The 17,407-nt window shown below is 39.6% G+C and overlaps 1 protein-coding gene across 1 annotated transcript; it reads right to left on the bottom strand.

The window, feature by feature from the left end:
* Positions 1–4,192: 4,192 nt before the first annotated feature.
* Positions 4,193–11,159, bottom strand: Clec14a (C-type lectin domain containing 14A). Its single transcript, XM_075947831.1, has one exon. It carries the CDS (start codon positions 11,036–11,038, stop codon positions 9,566–9,568), a length of 1,473 nt encoding a protein of 490 aa, XP_075803946.1. The 5' UTR covers positions 11,039–11,159; the 3' UTR covers positions 4,193–9,565.
* Between the last annotated feature and the right edge of the window lie 6,248 nt (positions 11,160–17,407).

Below are 17,407 nucleotides of genomic sequence, written 5' to 3'. Positions count from 1 at the left end.
AAGTTCTTAAAAAAAAAAAAAAGGAAGAGAGTTGTGTGTCCTAGTACACACCTTTAATCCCAACACTTGGGAGGCAGAGGGAGATAGACATCTGTGACTTCAAGGTGTGGTAGCACACGCCTTTAATCCCAGTGCCTAGAAGGCAGAGACGAACAGATCTCTGTGAGTTCAAGGTGTAGTAGCAAACACCTTTAATCCCAATGCCTGGGAGGCAGAGACAGGCGGATCTCTGAGAGTTCAAAGACAGCCTGGTCTACAGGGTTATTCCAGGTCAAAGATATGCGCTCAAAAAAAACAAAAACTTAATCTAGGAATGTCTCAGATTAGATTCTTAAGCGCCTAATGATTTAAAGGCGCAAATCAAAAGTGCTCCTGGATAGTAAAAAATTGCAGATTCACAATAGGACAGATTCAGACCACTGAATGAGTCACACTGTTGGATGAATGTACGTAGGCTTGGGACAGAGAAGAAAAAGAATATAGAGAATAAAGTTAATGGTTTAAAAAAAAAAAAGGTAAAGTCTTTAAAGAGACAGAATAAAGTAAAGTGATAGAGTAAAAATAAGCCGCGTAAAGATGAAAAATTCACAGAGAGTCTGGATTCTTTGTATTATTGTGTTTTCTTTAAAATTTTTGACTGTGAAGGAGCTAAGTACAGAGAGACATTTCATTATATGGGCTGCCAAGTGGAACCAGAACGGATATCATGAGGGTATGATTTCAGAATTTGGATCTAAGGATATGATACTTTGGAAAAGAGATTCTTCTTTTGTTTTCACAGGGGATCAGACCTTGTGGATTGCATCTATCCCGATTTGGTATGATGGACCACGTCCTCCTGAAGGGTTGCTGTGAACATCTTCAGAAAATTGCTCTGCTCAACTGCCAACTGAGATGAAACTAGCACACAGGTTATACCATGAAAGACCTAATTAACGACGCCCCCATTCAGCAGGAAGCAGTTTGGAGAGAAAAAACTGCGCCCATGTTCCCAAATATAGTTTATAAATGTTCTTTTACATTTAAAGGGGGAAATGATATAGGTATGAATAATTTGCATTGGTATGGATTTTAAGGTCAATTTTGTTATATGTATAAATGTTTCTGATGTAACTTTTACTTGATAACTGTTATATGTAATTTTGCTATGTTAAGGTTAAAGCCTTCGTTTTTTTTTTTTGTTGTTTAAACAGAAAAAGGGGAAGTGATGTGGGAGTGTCATATATCAATCTGTTGATTTCATTGGCTAAGCAATAAAGGAACTGCCTCAGCCCATTTCATTGGTTAGAAGATAGGTGGGAGGAGTAGACAGAACAGAATGCCGGGAGGAAGAGGAAGTGAGGTCAGACTCCGCAGCTCTCCTCTCCTGAGCAGACGCAAGAGAGACGCCATGCTACCTGCTCCAGGGAAGACGCACGCTATGAAGCTCCGACCCACGATGGACTTAGGCTTAGAATCTTCCCGGTAAGCGCACCTAGGGGCGCTACACAGATGATTAGAAATGGGCCAGAGCAGTGTTTAAAAGAATACAGTGTCCGTGTAATTATTTGGGGCATAAGCTAGCCGAGCCGGGCAGACGGCTGGGGTGTTTGGGGACGCAACCCTGCCGCCGTCCATATTACTACAAAGGTCAATTTTGTTATATGTATATTTCTGCTCTTGATTAAGGTATTGCGTTTATGTAGTTTATTTAAAATGTAATGTATAGTTTAGAATAAGAACTCGGGACTTTTCATGACAATGTGACACATCTGCTCCTGGTAGCACCAATCTATTACAAGAAGATGATGGGCATCAAAGAGGCTTCTCATGGAGTTTGTTAGCCATTCAGACAAGAAATAGCCCTTTCCTGTTCTGCTTGATGGTATGCTTCATAAACTGGACATGCAAGCCAATGAAAAATGACTGAATAAGAAAGTAAGACAGCACTTCAGGGTTCCTGCTCATGAAAGAGTCTATCAAACATTCTACAGGACACAAAAAAGTGACTGGAAAACTCCCCATATAGACAAAGCTGTCTTTAAATTTTTCTGCTTCATAAAAAGTCTGCTAGATAGTATGGGCCTGTAGGCTAAAGATAAAAAACCAATGTTACAACAAAATTTTGGGTGACTATCAAGGCAAAAAAAATGTCTCTGCCAATTCTCAAGTTTTAAAAGTTGCTTACAATACTTATATAATATATATATAAAATTCTTGCTTAATAACTGTTTTGTATATGTAATGATACTATGTTAAAGTTAAAAACTTCTTTTTTAATTGACAGAAAAGGGGAAATGGTGTAGGAAGCTTTTCTGTAAATGTGTTGCTTGGCCTATGACCGGGCAGTATAGAGCAAGGTGGGAATTTCAAAGAGAGATAGAGGGGGGGAAAAAAGGCAGAGGAAAGGAGATGCCATGTAGCTGCCAAAGGAGACAGACACCATTGGAACTCTACCCGGTAAGCCACAGCCTTGGTACTGGTGGGAACTATGTTTATTGCCAGAACTCTATGGAGTCCCAAGGTTCCTGCCTTTCAAAGATAATGAAGATAGTACTTTACAATGAGAAATTCCTGCCAGACAGTCTTGACAAAAGTTTTGGAAAATTAGTCATAAAGTAGAGCGCCAAATCCTAACTGATGGAGTGGATGTTAATAACTAGTTTTCAGTAAAAGAGAGACTGAGTAAATATTTAGGCTAATGAAAATTTGGGATGATTATTTGCTGAAACCCCCAGTTTTACAAGGACTTAAATACTATATATTGTTATATCCATGGAATGAAAATACTAGCAAACCTCATCAGCTTAGGTTAATGTCTATAAGAGCACGCTATGAGAGATAAAATTTTTTTAATGCTTAAAATATTTATTATTCAGCCCTTTGCAGAAATATTTGCCACCCCCAGTCTAGACACATGACTATACATTTTATTTGACAAACTTGAAGACTTAGGGAATTTTTTCTTGATCTGTTTGTTTGAATGGATGTTCTCTTGGCATGTTAATTTTTTTAAATTTATTTATTTATTAAAGATTTCTGTCTCTTCCCCACCACCGCCTCCCATTTCCCTCCCCCTCCCCCAATCAAGTCCCCGTCCCTCGTCAGCCCAAAGAGCAATCAGGGTTCCCTGCCCTGTGGGAAGTCCAAGGACCACTCACCTCCATCCAGGTCTAGTAAGGTTAGCATCCAAACTGCCTAGGCTCCCACAAAGCCAGTACATGCAGTAGGATCAAAAACCCATTGCCATTGATCTTGAGTTCTCAGCAGTCCTCATTGTCTGCTATGTTCAGCGAGTCCGGTTTTATCTCAGGCTTTTTCAGACCCAGGCCAGCTGGCCTTGGTGAGTTCCCGATAGAACATCCCCATTCTCTCAGTGTGTGGGTGCACCCCTCACGGTCCTGAGTTCCTTGCTCGTGCTCTCTCTCCTTCTGCTCCTGATTTGGACCTTGAGATTTCTGTCCGGTGCTCCAATGTGGGTCTCCTTTCATCGCCTGATGAAGGTTAATATTCAGGAGGATGCCTATATGTTTTTCTTTGGGTTCTCCTTATTTAGCTTCTCTAGGATCACTAATTATAGGCTCAATGTCCTTTGTTTATGGCTAGAAACCAAATATGAGTGAGTACATCCCATGTTCCTCTTTTTGGGTCTGGCTTACCTCACTCAGGATGGTGTTTTCTATTTCCATCCATTTGCATGCAAAATTCACAAAGTCCTTGTTTTTTACTGCTGAGAAGTACTCTAATATGTATATATTCTATACTTTCTTCATCCATTCTTCCATTGAAGGGCATCTAGGTTGTTTCCAGGTTCTGGCTATTCCAAACAATGCTGCTATGAACATAGTAGAGCATATACTTTTGTCGTATGATAGGGCCTCTCTTGGGTATATTCCCAAGAGTGGTATTGCTGGGTCCAGGGGTAAGATTAAAAATAATCTTAAAATTTGTAAGGATTTCCAAATGATCCTGAATAGGCAAAGCAATCTTGAGTAAAAATAACAAAGCTGGATATAGCATAATATTTTATTTATTTATTTATTTTACTTTTTTATTGAGAAAAAGAAAAAAAAGTTTCTGCCTCCCCCCAGCCTCCCATTTCCCTCCCCCTCCTCCCAACCTTCTCCTCCTCCTCCCACTCCACTCCCCCTCCCTCTCCAGTCCAAAGAGCAGTCAGGGTTCCCTGCCCTGTGGAAAGTCCAAGGTCCTCCTCCCTCTGTCCATGTCTAGGAAGGTGAACATCCAAACTGGCTAGATCAAGTGTAGTATCTGTTCTTATCAGTTTAATATTTTATTTTAAGACATAGTACAAAACCATAGCAGCAATAAAGCATTGTATTGGCCCAAGAATGAGGCACCTAGACTAATGAAACGGAATAGAAGACTTATGACACATTCAATAAATTTTCAGCTACCTGATTTTTGGCAAATTTTCCAAAAATTTATACTGAAAATGTGTTGCCCTCTTTTTACAAATAGTTCTGAGGAAACTGTATATTGCTAGGCAAAAGATTAAATCTTAACACCTATCTATCACTTTGTACAAAACTCAATTTAAAATTGATCAAAAGCCTTACATTCTACAATTACTAGAGAAAAGCATAGCTAAACAATTTAAGATATTGGTATATGCAATGATATTCTGTATAAGTCTGCAAAGAACACAGGAAAAGTTGAAACCTTTACAAAGACTATTACGACATACCATAAAGGAAAAAAAGAACTTTGTAGGATTTCTCCAAATTAGAGAAGATGTATGCCAACTATACAAAAAGGAGCAACTCTCCAGAACATACAAACAATAGCAAATAGGAAATTCAATTCAAGATTTGTAGAAGATCTGGATAGACACTTTTCTGGAGAAGAAATAAAAATAATTATTAATTTATAAAAACTACTCAAGATCATTTGGCATCAGAAAATCATAAATCAAATCTATAATAAGATACCACCTCCCTACAGTTAGAATGGCTATGAGTGATGGTAAAATGATAATAATAATAATAATAATAATAATAATAATAAACAATACTAATATCAATAATTGTAGTAAAGCAAAATGGCAGATAAAGTTGCAGATGTGAAGAGGAAGGAATTTTGCAGACTTTTGGTGGAAATGTAAACTCATACAACCTCTGTGGAAACTGCATAACTGAAAGTAGAAATGTTAATATAGCCCAACTAAACCACTTTGGCTATATATCAGAAGGAAATAAAATCAATGTACAAAAAGAGATACCTGCCAATCTGGACTTATTGTAGCACTGTTCTCAGTAGCCAGGATATAGCCTAAAGGCCTATGACAGATGAATGGGTAAATAAATCATGAAACAGATAACAGCAGACAGGCTCCATACAAAACATGCTTGAAAATCTGTGAACCCTATTAATTTCCACAATTGTTGTATCCATAAAATTATTGTGCTTGAAAAGATTTTGGTGATGAAAATGTTTTGAAGCTTATTTACAAAGATGGCTGCACAATTTTGTAAATCTACTACACTTTAATTATACTTCCAATAGGAGGATTTTATGATATGCTAAGTGTGCTTTATTAAAGTTGTTAACAAATGATCAATAAACATCAAGGACAAAAGAACATCAAAACTAATTAATTATTAGTTAAATTAACTGACTTTTAATCTATAGTTCAAACAAACAAAAAACAAAGAAAGAATACTCGAATGGAGGAGGGGAGGTTACTAAGTACAAATATTATGTGCAATCAAATGACAGCAAGTTGGAAAAGAAGTAAACAGAAGCATGTTCAGGGCAAACTATAGTATTATCTGGAAAAGTACTTATTAACAGTTATGTAAAACAACTATATTTCTATGATTTTCAGATATATATTCTTTTCTTCTTTTTTCTTTTATTGAAAATAGATTCTTTGCATATATAATGTCTCTTGTCTTAAGCATAATTTACTCGTTCCTTTTACATTTTCAAAACTTTCTTGTTCTTTAGTAATTTCAGGCATGTACAATGAATTTCAATCATCCCCACTGCGCACATCTCCCCACCCGCAGTCTCCTCTGATACCACACACCACAGCATCTTCTGCCCAACTTCCTCTCCTTTTCTCTTTTTAATCCACTGACTTTATTTAGGGCTGCCCAGTGTGGATGCATATAGGGATATCCACTGGGAAAATGAGCAACCTACCATGAGCCATACTGGTGAAGAGGACTGATTCTTCCTCTCTCTCAACCACCAACTGTCAATAACTCCTCAATAACAGGTGAGGCCTTGTGGACCTTTCCATTGTCTTACGTAGAACGCTGCTTGGTTTGATCTTGTGCAGTTCCTGTGTGGTCAACCACAGCTACTAGAATTGTATGAGCACAATGTCTCTGTCATGTCCCAAAGACAGTTTTCCAGCAGCTCCCCATGACCTTTGGCTCTGACTATCCCTCTTCCATGATGAAACATGCACAGATGCTCATTTGTAGCTGGGCATTCATTTTCTGTATTTTGACCAGTTGTGACTCTCTTTGTTAACCACCATCCTTTTTCAAAAGCTTCCCTAACGAGGCAGTGGGAACTTCATAGATCTATGGTTATAATAATAAGTATTTGGAAGGAGGTTTGATACTATGTCTACTTTGCAAAATAATAGTACTTGTTCATGTCTAGGGCCTATGAGCTCCCCGGCCATGATTCTTGGTCATATGAGTTTCCTCCTGTAGAACAAGCTTAAGCTAAGTTAGAAACTGCTGGTTGTTGGTTACTCTTTTAACATTCACAGAAAACAACTGTTTTTAGTAAACTTTCAACCTCAGTTGAAAATAAAGAAAAATAAAAGAATGTTTTAATCTTAGGCTACTCGCCTTTGAGAGTCTCACTAATTTAAAAAAAAAAGAAAGAACCATGTCAAAGTTCAACCAATAACCATTTGCCTCTAATCACAGGAAAATTCATTCAAGCACAGTTCTTAACACTGCACTTGAAAGCCTGACTTTGAGGTCTGGGATGGGAGAGAGCTTTAGCATTATCTTAATTTGTGTGGATATGGAATGGATGACAAAAATGAAGTGGAGGTCACTACATATAGACAATAGAATAAATGAAGTGCATGGGCACTATATTTTATGCAAAAGTTGGTCTTATTGTGTAAGATATGACAGGATTTAGAGTAGAAAAAAGACTGTAGGAGAGATTCCATGTTTAGTTGCAAGGAAAGAGTGAGTAGGAAACTGAAAGATGAATATGTGTGGAGGGCTTTTACTGACAAAGAAATGAACCCAACGATGTTGAGAACATAGTAGGCGGTAGAGAAATAGTAATAAGAACATTGCCCTGAGCTACAAATATACTCAAGAGGCCATGTGCTTGACTGGCCTTATTCTACCATTGTATTAATGTTTCTGAGAAGCCAACACCATAGCCAGAAATCAAAGGAAGTTCTTTGTTGTCTAGTCTTTTAAGAAATTTAAGATGTAAGTAGATAATGTTCTTTAATTCTTCTCTGATTCGTGAAGGAGAATAACAGAGGGCAATAGCTAAGTAATTGGGTTGACATAATTTTTTTTTCTTCACATACGGAATTTAGAGCCCTAGATCCACAGAGTCATCTGTTGCATGTTGTGTAATAAGTAAATTATGCATGCTCTGTTTTATTGAAAGAATAATATAAGGGAATCCTTCCTTAATACAAAATGTTTATGTCTATTCATATACACACATACACAACCTTTTATCTATGCATGCATGTATATATGTGCATATAAGTATATATGTATACATGTGTGTGAGTATGTGTTCAGTCCACTTATAGATGAGGCTATTTTTCAAGTTATAAAATCAAACAGAATATATTCTACTAGAATAGCTGTCACCACTACCGAGAGATCATATGGGGAACAGACAACTATAATGCTAAGAACAAGTAAAACTGTAATACATAGCTGAGGAGTAGAGAAATTTGGGATGAATCATTTACTCATGTAGTTGTTAACTCTAGCTTTGAATTGAAGAACCTTAACAGTTGTTAATTCATATTAGTTTGTGATTTTATTTATCTGTAAGAATCTAAAATTATATCCAAAATATGAAACAATCTAACTATGAATTTATTCCTTCAATATCAAAACATATAATTATGTTTATAACATAGATTCATATATTGAGCTCTCTTAATTTTCTGGATTATTTTATAATTGGCTGTTTGCTTACTTTAAATTAACTTTCCATGATATTCACAGTACAATCAAGAGTATAAAAAGTGATTCTAGAGAAATATAGCCCCAGTTTTATCCTCCTTTAATTTCCTCCCATGGGTATGTTTATTTCTGTATCACTTCACATACCAACCTTTACAACACCTAAAAAACAATGTTGCCACTAACTGTTCTCCAAGTCCTTTTGATTTCACCAAATAGTTATTTTTATTATGCCTTAATTATTTACCACACAAATGTGTGATTTTTATTATTTAATACCTCAAGTCATAACAAGATGATAGGTTTTTATTTATCATTTCTTACACTGTTAATTATATGGAGAGCTAATTCACATAGTTTCTCCTGTGAAGACTCTTGTTCAATTTTAACAACCCCTGACGCACACACACTGTCATTGTATACACACTCTATTGAGAAGAAACAGAAATGGTTTGACATGCAGGGTTTTCCCCACCACAGATTAAATAGGGCACAAGAACCTAGCACCTTTGGAAAAAGCCAAGCTTCTTTTGCTCTAATGCACCCGGAAGATTTCAGATCAATACTTAGCATTAACGTTTTAATTGAGAATTAACATCATCGTAATTGGAAGTGAGGATCAGCATCCTGATGTCGCCAAGGTGGCTTGGAGAGGAAGGTCATTACACTGCAAGCACAAACATTGGAAAAGGAAGACACAAATCATGTGTTTCCTTGGGCAAGGACACACAGTAAACACTTGGATTGGTGGTCAACTGTAATTTGCTTCTAGAGTCAGAAACTGGCAACACTGCACTTAGAATTTATAGCGGAGCACACTGTCTCGGTGACTTTGAAAGCAAAGGATAAAAGGAAAAAGGGAAACTTCATTAGTTGTGAAAGAGCTGGGTCTAAGGACTTTTCCCTCAAAGCACAGAATGTACTCAAGCCTCTTCCCAGCAGCCAGTAACTATCCTCAGAGTGTTGTGTTCTTGGATAAGCCCCTTTGCAAAAGTCAAACACATTTTAGTCTAGATTGTCAGCATTGCTTTATTATTTGCCTCAAAATTTAAAGCCAGTTTTTCCTAGCCTGAATAATATAGACATTTCTTTCTCATTTTGATGAAAACAAATGTTTCAAAAATTGTGGATTTTTTTTTTTTTGCTTTCAATACTGGAACTAAGCATTTCTCCAAATTCCCCCAGAACCCAGGAAAATGCCTTCTTCCATTTTCCAGTCTGTCCTCCAGTACCAGCCTAAAGCCCACCACCACCTCTTCCACTTTCAGGGAATGCATGTGCTTTGCAGATTCAGCAACCTGGTGGAGTAAGAGAATTCATTTATGGGAAGGAGAACTTCTGTAGGAACTGTCATGACAGAAATCTCTTCTCTCCGTTTATTGGAACTGAAAGTCTGCACAAGACATGTCCATTGGGTTCCTCCCCTAGGTGTCCCCTGAGCCAAGTGAGGACCCAGCCAAGGAGGCACCCTCAGCTCGGTCTCGCAGACCACAGTCCCCAGCCTTCACCCCATTGTCAGTGCAATGTGCAGAATTGGGGCTCAAAGCAGTGGCCTCAGCATTTCTTTCCACACCCCGTGAGTCCAAAGCTTCTTTCCTTGTCCTGGAGGAAGGGTTCTTGTGGAAGCAGAGTTTGAAAAGTCCCAGCACTGTCATGGTCAAGATCACCAACACGATTACTGCTATGCTCACAAGGATGAAGACCACCGTGGAGGAGGAGTCGAAAGTCGGGGCAACAGAGGGGGAAGTTGCATAGTTCATTGTGGGGATCACACTTCCTGACGGCCTGATGGTGACTTTTGGCTTGGTTTGTGGGGACATATGAACAGTAGGTAAAGTACTCTGTGTTCCCCACTGAAGAATCTCGGAACTAGATGTCGCAAAACTGTCTTGTCCAGTGACCTGGGGAGTCTCTCCTAGCTTCTCATGGACCTTGCCTGGCCATGTTCTGTTTGTCACTGGGTTGGCAGGAGTGGCTGATGCATGCCTGGTGGGCAGCTTGGTCCCCGCAACTGTTGCCTGTCCTTCCCCTTTCGCCTCACAAGATCGTCTGTCCTTCCCCAGCTCAAAGCCTGCAGCACATTCGCAGGCGAAGCCTCCCAAGTGGTCTAGGCAGTCAGGGAGCTCCACGCACTTGCCATCACGAAGGTACCTCCCAGAGCAGGGACAGAGCACAGCCCCAGGGAAAAGCCCGTCCCAGCGAGCACCTGTCTCTTCCTGGATGCAGGTGGCCGAGACGGAGAGGTCCCCCCCGGGACATATCACACTCACCTCGGTCCCAGGAGGGCTGAAGTCCAGAGCGGAGCTGCTCAGCCGAAAGGGAGCACGGAAACTTAAGTTAGTGGCGGCTCCGGGGCGCGGCGCGGGGCACAGGGCCTCAAACTGATACTTGCACAAGTAGCCATCAGCGCGCAGTTGACAGCTCATCTCCTTCCAACCTGCAGGCTCCACTCCCCTGGTGACCTGGAGCCCCGCGCACTTTCGTACGGTGCAGGAAAGTTGTGGTTCCTCTACCCAAGGCAGCGTGTTGTCCTCCGAGTCTCCTGCGTCCAGCCAGGAGAAACCCCTTAAAGGCTCTTTCTCTAGGGTACAGTGGGAACGGCCGCGCTCTAGAGCCACCCAGAACAGAAGGTCCTTGGAGCCTCCGCCAGGCCCGGGACCTGCACGCAGGAGCGTGAGTACTGCACGCAATTCCGAGCCTGAGTGCACGGTGCTGAGAATCCCGCCGCGCAGGCTGCAGGCCTCCTGGGCTGCCCGCCGCTTGATGGTCGCGTGGTGCAGGCTGTAGCAAGCCCCCGAGGCCGAACAGGCAGCGCGATCTGCCGTGGGGTGCTCGCCACTCCCTGGCCCGGGCCAGAAAGCAGGACAGAGGAGGCACAAGGCAAGCGCAGGCCTCATCCTGGAGACTCAGGGTGCACAAAAGCTCCCAAGTCTCTGGCTTATTCAAGGGAACCGAGCTGTCTCTGGAGTCACCGCCCTCTACAGCCCTTTCTACCACCATGTGTGCCCTCCCCTCCCCTCTCCTGAACCCTCATCCCCCAGCAGCCAAAAGTCCCCACTGGACTCGCTTGGCCAACTACTTCCCCTAGGTCGTGACAGGAAATGTGTCCAGAGCCCTGCCAGGATCCGTGTGGCCCTGATTTATCCAGGGGTCAGAAACACAGCTGGCGCCTCAGCACTGGAAACACACTGGGCCAACCGGGTCCAATGCCCCGCTTAGATAAGCAGGAAAAAAGAGAGTTGCCACTGAGACTAAGTGAGTCTCTTTCCTTGCTCAGGACTTATCTGGACTTTGGATCTTAGAATGCAGTGATGATCTTGGGCAGGAAGGACCCGAGCAGAGGAACTTGCCTGTGACCATAAGCCCACACCCGCCCATTGTGTTTGTGTCCGGGACGGTGGAGTTGGCGTCAGTATGATTTGTAGACTGTTCCAGGCTTGGGGAGGTTTCCTGAGCAAGCAAGGGATCTTGTGAGAAACGTTCCTGTGTCTTTCAAAGCTAGAGGCCTCACTCTTAAACCACTGATTTCCAGGGACTCTCTTTACCGTGTCAAAGGAAATCCAGTCATGCTAATTGTCAGCCAAAAAATCTAAAATTTGGGGTGGGGGGGGGTTCCATGGGAAATAGCTCCTCTGGTCTGGTCAGCACTTGCCTTAAAAGTTTATTTTTACTTCCATGTGTTTATCTGTAAAATACCTGCGTTGGTGGATGGGGGATGGGATGTGACAAACAATAGCCACAGGTCCTGTTAGCTTACTAAGCTTCCTCACCACTACATGGGGTCAAAAATTAATCAAGCTAATATAATAGGTTACATGCAAATGAGTTCATGGTCTTATTAAGGCCAGGAACAACTGTGTGTGATTTTATTCTTGAACTATGCAAATATCATTGCTCCCATAGTTGGTCTGCCAGTATTTGTAGCAGAAAAGTATAAAAGGAACATAAAAGCTCAAAAATATTTTTTTAAAAAATTAAACTATTTATTCTATTATAATATGCATTCTATATTGGAAAATAATACTATGTAACTTGAGAGATGATTAAATCAGCCACTTCAGGTTCCAACGGCTGTTTTGTTTTAATGTACACACCATTTCAGTTGGAAGTGGGGGGAAAGTTAAAGAAAGAAAAGTTTGAAAGTTTAAAGTCAGCATTATGAATGATCTTTTATGTTTGCAGCAACTTAGAGAATTTTATATAGTTTTATAAAATCCATCATTTATCTGTCTTGACTCACAGTGGCAAATGACATGCACTTAAGAGCAGACAGACTTTCAGTTTAGCCCTTTTAAAGATGCACCATGCTTACAAATTGTCTGTAATCAGAGTGAAAGTTGCCATCTCTGCTGCATCCCGATGCTCCCTTTGGTCCATCTCTAATGCATCCCGATGGCTGTTTTTCTGGACTGAATTGTTTAGAGTAACAAGATGCAAGAAGGAAAATGTCAAGATAACATCTATATCCTTCCCTCTTGTTTTTGCCATTACTGTCACTCTTGTGGGAGTTCCACGTATCCCAAGAGGAGATAGTGGACAGGAGGAATTGTCATCAAACTAGCCTGCTCTTGCTGACAAGTTATTCTCCTATCCTGTTTCCCAATTTGAAGGACATTCCTTGGTCCATCTTTTCTAATGTCTGAGTACAAACAAGACATTGCATTTACATTTAGTAACAGTGTCTTATAAGAAAGAAGTGTAAAAAATCCAACAATCTAATTCAGTGAATTTCTACAATACTTAATCACCTGCATCAATTCTATATGCTTTGCAATCTCATGACTGTGAACTGGGAAATATGTCCATATACTGTAGTGTATTTTGACAAAATCTTTTTCAGAGCTAAGTAGTCAATGGAAGTTCTTAGATGTTTTGAAAACCAACTGGCATAACACGTGTTCTAGAATAAGCCAGAGTTGACAGCATGCTTTATAAATGCATGTTCTCAATTTTTGGCATTTGGTGTAGTGGCTTATTAAAAAAGAGAAACAAACTGGCCATAATGATTGCATGTCATCGCTCTGGCCATGCTTGAAAGCGTGTGAGAGAATTGGGGGAAAAATCACCCCAAATAAAGACATATCTAATTTTAATTAATTATTATCCTACATACAACTAATATGTTTCGAAATTTAAAATATACCTGAAATAACGGCTAGAAAGAAAGCTTTTATTTTTTTTCAACCATGTAGTAATTAGATGTCATTGTACCTCCACCAGAGATCAAATACTTGGCATGAGTAAAATGTATGTCTCTGTGAATGCATACATCTCTGTGTCTGTCTGTCTGAGTCTGTGTACCTATGTTTGTTAGACACTTGTGTAGCCAGGAGAAATTCCTACACAGATAACAGAATATTTGTAAAAGATGTTTAGTTCATATCAACAAAAGTAAGAACCTACCAAAATGCCCAGAAACAGATGACTGTAGTTTATTCACTCAATAAACATGATATACTTTTATCCTCAAATTAAGGAAATAATATGACTTAATCTTATGAACACAATGATAAATGACAAAAAGAACAAAATATTATACATAGACAACTTCTTATAGCTTTAAAGGTACAGAGTGTATATTTTAAATATACATAGGCTTTTTAGGGAATAGTTAAAATTCATCAAGAACCACTTGGTTCTTAAAAATAATCAACGGCCAAATAAACAAAAGCAGCCATATTTAAGCAACTGATGGAGGAATGACATGATCAAGAATGCCGGAGTCTCAAATTGAAAGGTGCCATAAAGTTGTTGGCTGTATCTTCAAAAGGGATTTTTGGTTTCATGAATCTGATTTATTACTTGTTTATCTTAGTCCCTGCACTATCTGTGTTCTATTCAGAAAGCCATCACCTGTCCCAGTGTGTTCAAGATTATTTCCCACTTTCTCTTCTCTCAGGTTCAGTATAGCTGATTTTATACTGATCTCTCTGATTCACTTGAACTTGTTTTGCTCAGTGTGATAAATGTGAACTTGTTTGTATTCTGCTACATGTCACAATCCAGTTATACCAGCACCAATTTTTGTTTATTTGTTTGTTTGTTTTTGAGATAAAGTTTTTCTTTGTAGTTTTGGAATCTGTCCTGGAATTAGCTCTTATAAACTAGGCTGTCCTCAAACTCGGAGACATCTGCCTGCCTCTGCCTCCTGGGTGCTGAGATGAAAGACTTGCACCGCCAGCCCTTGATTTTGGTTTTCACTTCCTTATCAAAAATCAGGTGTTCATAGGTATGTGGATTTATGTCTGGGTCTTCTATTCAAGTCCATCAACCAACCTTCCCATTTTTATGCCAGTTCCATGCAGTTTTTTTTTTCCTATAGCTCTGCAGTAGAGCTTAAAATCAGGAATGGTTATACCTCTGGAATTTTTAATTGCGTGTAAAACTGTAAATTAATTTTAAATTTTGTGTACAAGAAAGAAGGACATATTTGTATGTGAGTATGGATGACTGTGGAGACTAAAAGAGGGTGTTAGATTCTCTGGAGCTTGAATTACAGGTGTTTGTGAGTCACCTTCAGTGTGGGGTGCTAGAATCTAAATTTGGGTCCTCTGTAAAAGCACTAAACACTCTTAAAGGCTGAGCCATCTCTCCAGTCCTCACCATTTTGTTTCTAGAATTTTCATACATCTGTGCATATTATATAGATAATATCTGATATTTGTTTGTTTATTCATTAATATGAGAAACTTAAGCAATGGTTCTCAACCTTCATAATATTGTGACCCTTTAATACAATTCTCATGTTGTGTTGACCCCAACCATAAAATTATTGTCATTGCTGCTTCATAACTGTCATTTTGCTACTGCTATAAATCAATTTGTAAATATTTTTGGAGACAGAGGTTTTCCCAAGGAGCCATAATCCACAGATTGAGAACTGGTGAATTACAGAGACCATGAAGAGAAAATAAATTCAGTGCAGCATTTTCAGCTGAATAATTAAATTTTTTCAACCTTATAAGTTTATAACATTGTCATTGTTCACTGAATAACTTTTGTCCTATTGAATTAACACAGTATCTAGGTTCTTGGTAAATTTCTGGATTCACTTAAGATATATAAAAACATTTCAGAGAAGACTTTAAAGATCATCTCATTCCATCAGTGAAGCATCCAATCCAAAAGCTAATCTGTAGAGACCAAGTGTTATGAGTATAGTGACTTACTTACTTCTCTGTTGCTGTGATAAGACATCATGACCAAGGAAACTTAGAGTGAAAAATAGTTTATTTGAAATTTATCATTTCAGAGGTATGAACATCATGGTTGGTATCATGGTAGCAGGCAGATGGACAAGGTCCTGGAGCTGTAGTTGAGAGCTTACATCCTGATCCAAATGCAAGAGGGAGAGAGAGATGATGGGTGAATAGATAGATGGATAGATAGATAGATAGATAGATAGATAGATAGATAGATAGAGAGATAGACAGATGGACAGACAAAAGACAGTGACACAGAGATGAAGAGACTGGGTGAGGAGTGCACTTTGAAACCTCAAATTTCACCCCAGTGAAACACCTCTTCTAACAAAGCCATACTTTGAAACCTCAAATCTCACCCCAGTGAAACACCTCTTCTAACAAAGCCATACCTCCTAATCCTTCTCCAACAGTTCTATCGATGGGGGACTAAATATCGAAACATATGAGCCTATGAAGGGCAATCCCATTCAGACCATCACAAATACATACATTCTTTTAGAATTGGATTGGACTTTAGTAAAATTATCCTTTTCATTAAACAGGTTACAAATTTGCAAATGTTTTCCTTCCTTTCGTTCTCTTTCTTTCTTTCTTTGTTTTTTTTAGACAGGGTTTCTCTGTAGCTTTGGAGCCTGTCTTGGAACTAGCTCTTGTAGACCAAGCTGGCCTCGAACTCACAGAGATCTGCTTGCCTCTGCCTCCTGAGTACTTGGGTTAAAGGCATGCAGCACCACCACCCAGCCATGTTCTCTGTTCTTATGGTTCTTTTAAAATTCAGGTCCACAAATCTTGCTGTTCTTCGTGGCCTGATTCTAGGTCTTCTCCTTTACAGTACATTCTTTTCCCCTGGGCAACCTCATGTAATGCCACGTCCTGGATGTGATATCGTCACTATGCTAATGCTCTCCACACTTGTATGTATACTTCATTTTCATAATATATATTTTTACTACTTACATGTTTTTACTTGAATGTGAGATAGAAAAAAGGGAAGGAAAACCAAGTCCATATAAGAAGTATAGCTGTAGTGAATAGGCTCTATCTGACCTGGATCCTTTCAGAAGATAAAATTCAACTCAGTATGTCCCCGGAGAAGCTGGGATATTGACAATTTGTTGTCCTTCAACTGAGTGGGTATTCTTGAAGGCATCTGTGGGCTTGGGTACACCTGAGTGGGTACCCTTGAATACATCTACGGGCATGGGTACATCTGAGTAGGGGTCTGGAAGACATCTGTAAGTAACATTCACCTTGATTATTTGAAAATTTGAAGTTTCAATGACAATTGTTTTCTGTAACATTCCCATAATCTTTCAGGTTTTTGTTTAAACAGCCCTTCTCACTGGGTGGTAGTGGTGCACACCTTTAAACCCAGCACTTTGGAGGCAGAGTCAGGCTGATCTCAGTGAGTTTGAGGCCAGCCTGGTCTACAAAGCGAGTTCCAGGACAGCAAAGACTGTTACACAGAGAAACCCTGTCTCACAAAACCAAAACCAACCAAACAAAAACACCCCTTTTCTTATCTCTGAGGTAGATATTAAGACTATTCTTTCTTCAACCTGTTCATCCTTCTGTGTTTTCTTTTCATACACATAAGCACATAATTAGTCATTTGTGTGATTCAACACATTTTCTTTAATATCTTGCTATTCAAGTACTAGCAGTATTAGAAGAAAAGGTAGACTATTAACCCCAACCCAAGCACACTAAGTTAGAATTCCCATATAATACAATTCCCCATGCGGTTTGTATCCCCATTTATAGTTTATGAAGCACTGCTCCACCAAACAATATTTCAGTGGATTGCAGTGGTTGTCTTACTTTAGGTCACAAACAATGTAGATGGGACATAGTTAACACTCAAGAAATATGTTTAAAAAGCACATACCCTGTGTCCATATGGCCAGGCATGCATGGTATGCATATAAGCAGGCACACATCAATACAAATGTGAGTTTGTAAAATGAGAGAGAGAACACAAACAGAACGGGCATACAGTGCCCACATGGGCAGCTGCACAAACTGTGAACCTGTGGACCAGCCCACCACACAATTCACATA

Source organism: Microtus pennsylvanicus, chromosome 14 (assembly GCF_037038515.1).
Source record: "Microtus pennsylvanicus isolate mMicPen1 chromosome 14, mMicPen1.hap1, whole genome shotgun sequence".
Taxonomy (NCBI): Eukaryota; Metazoa; Chordata; class Mammalia; order Rodentia; family Cricetidae; genus Microtus; species Microtus pennsylvanicus.
This window is presented reverse-complemented; position numbering and strand designations above follow the sequence as displayed.

Bases quoted from the DNA above. Each gene is read 5' to 3' on its own strand.
- Clec14a (XM_075947831.1), bottom strand. From the start codon at position 11,038: ATGAGGCCTGCGCTTGCCTTGTGCCTCCTCTGTCCTGCTTTCTGGCCC.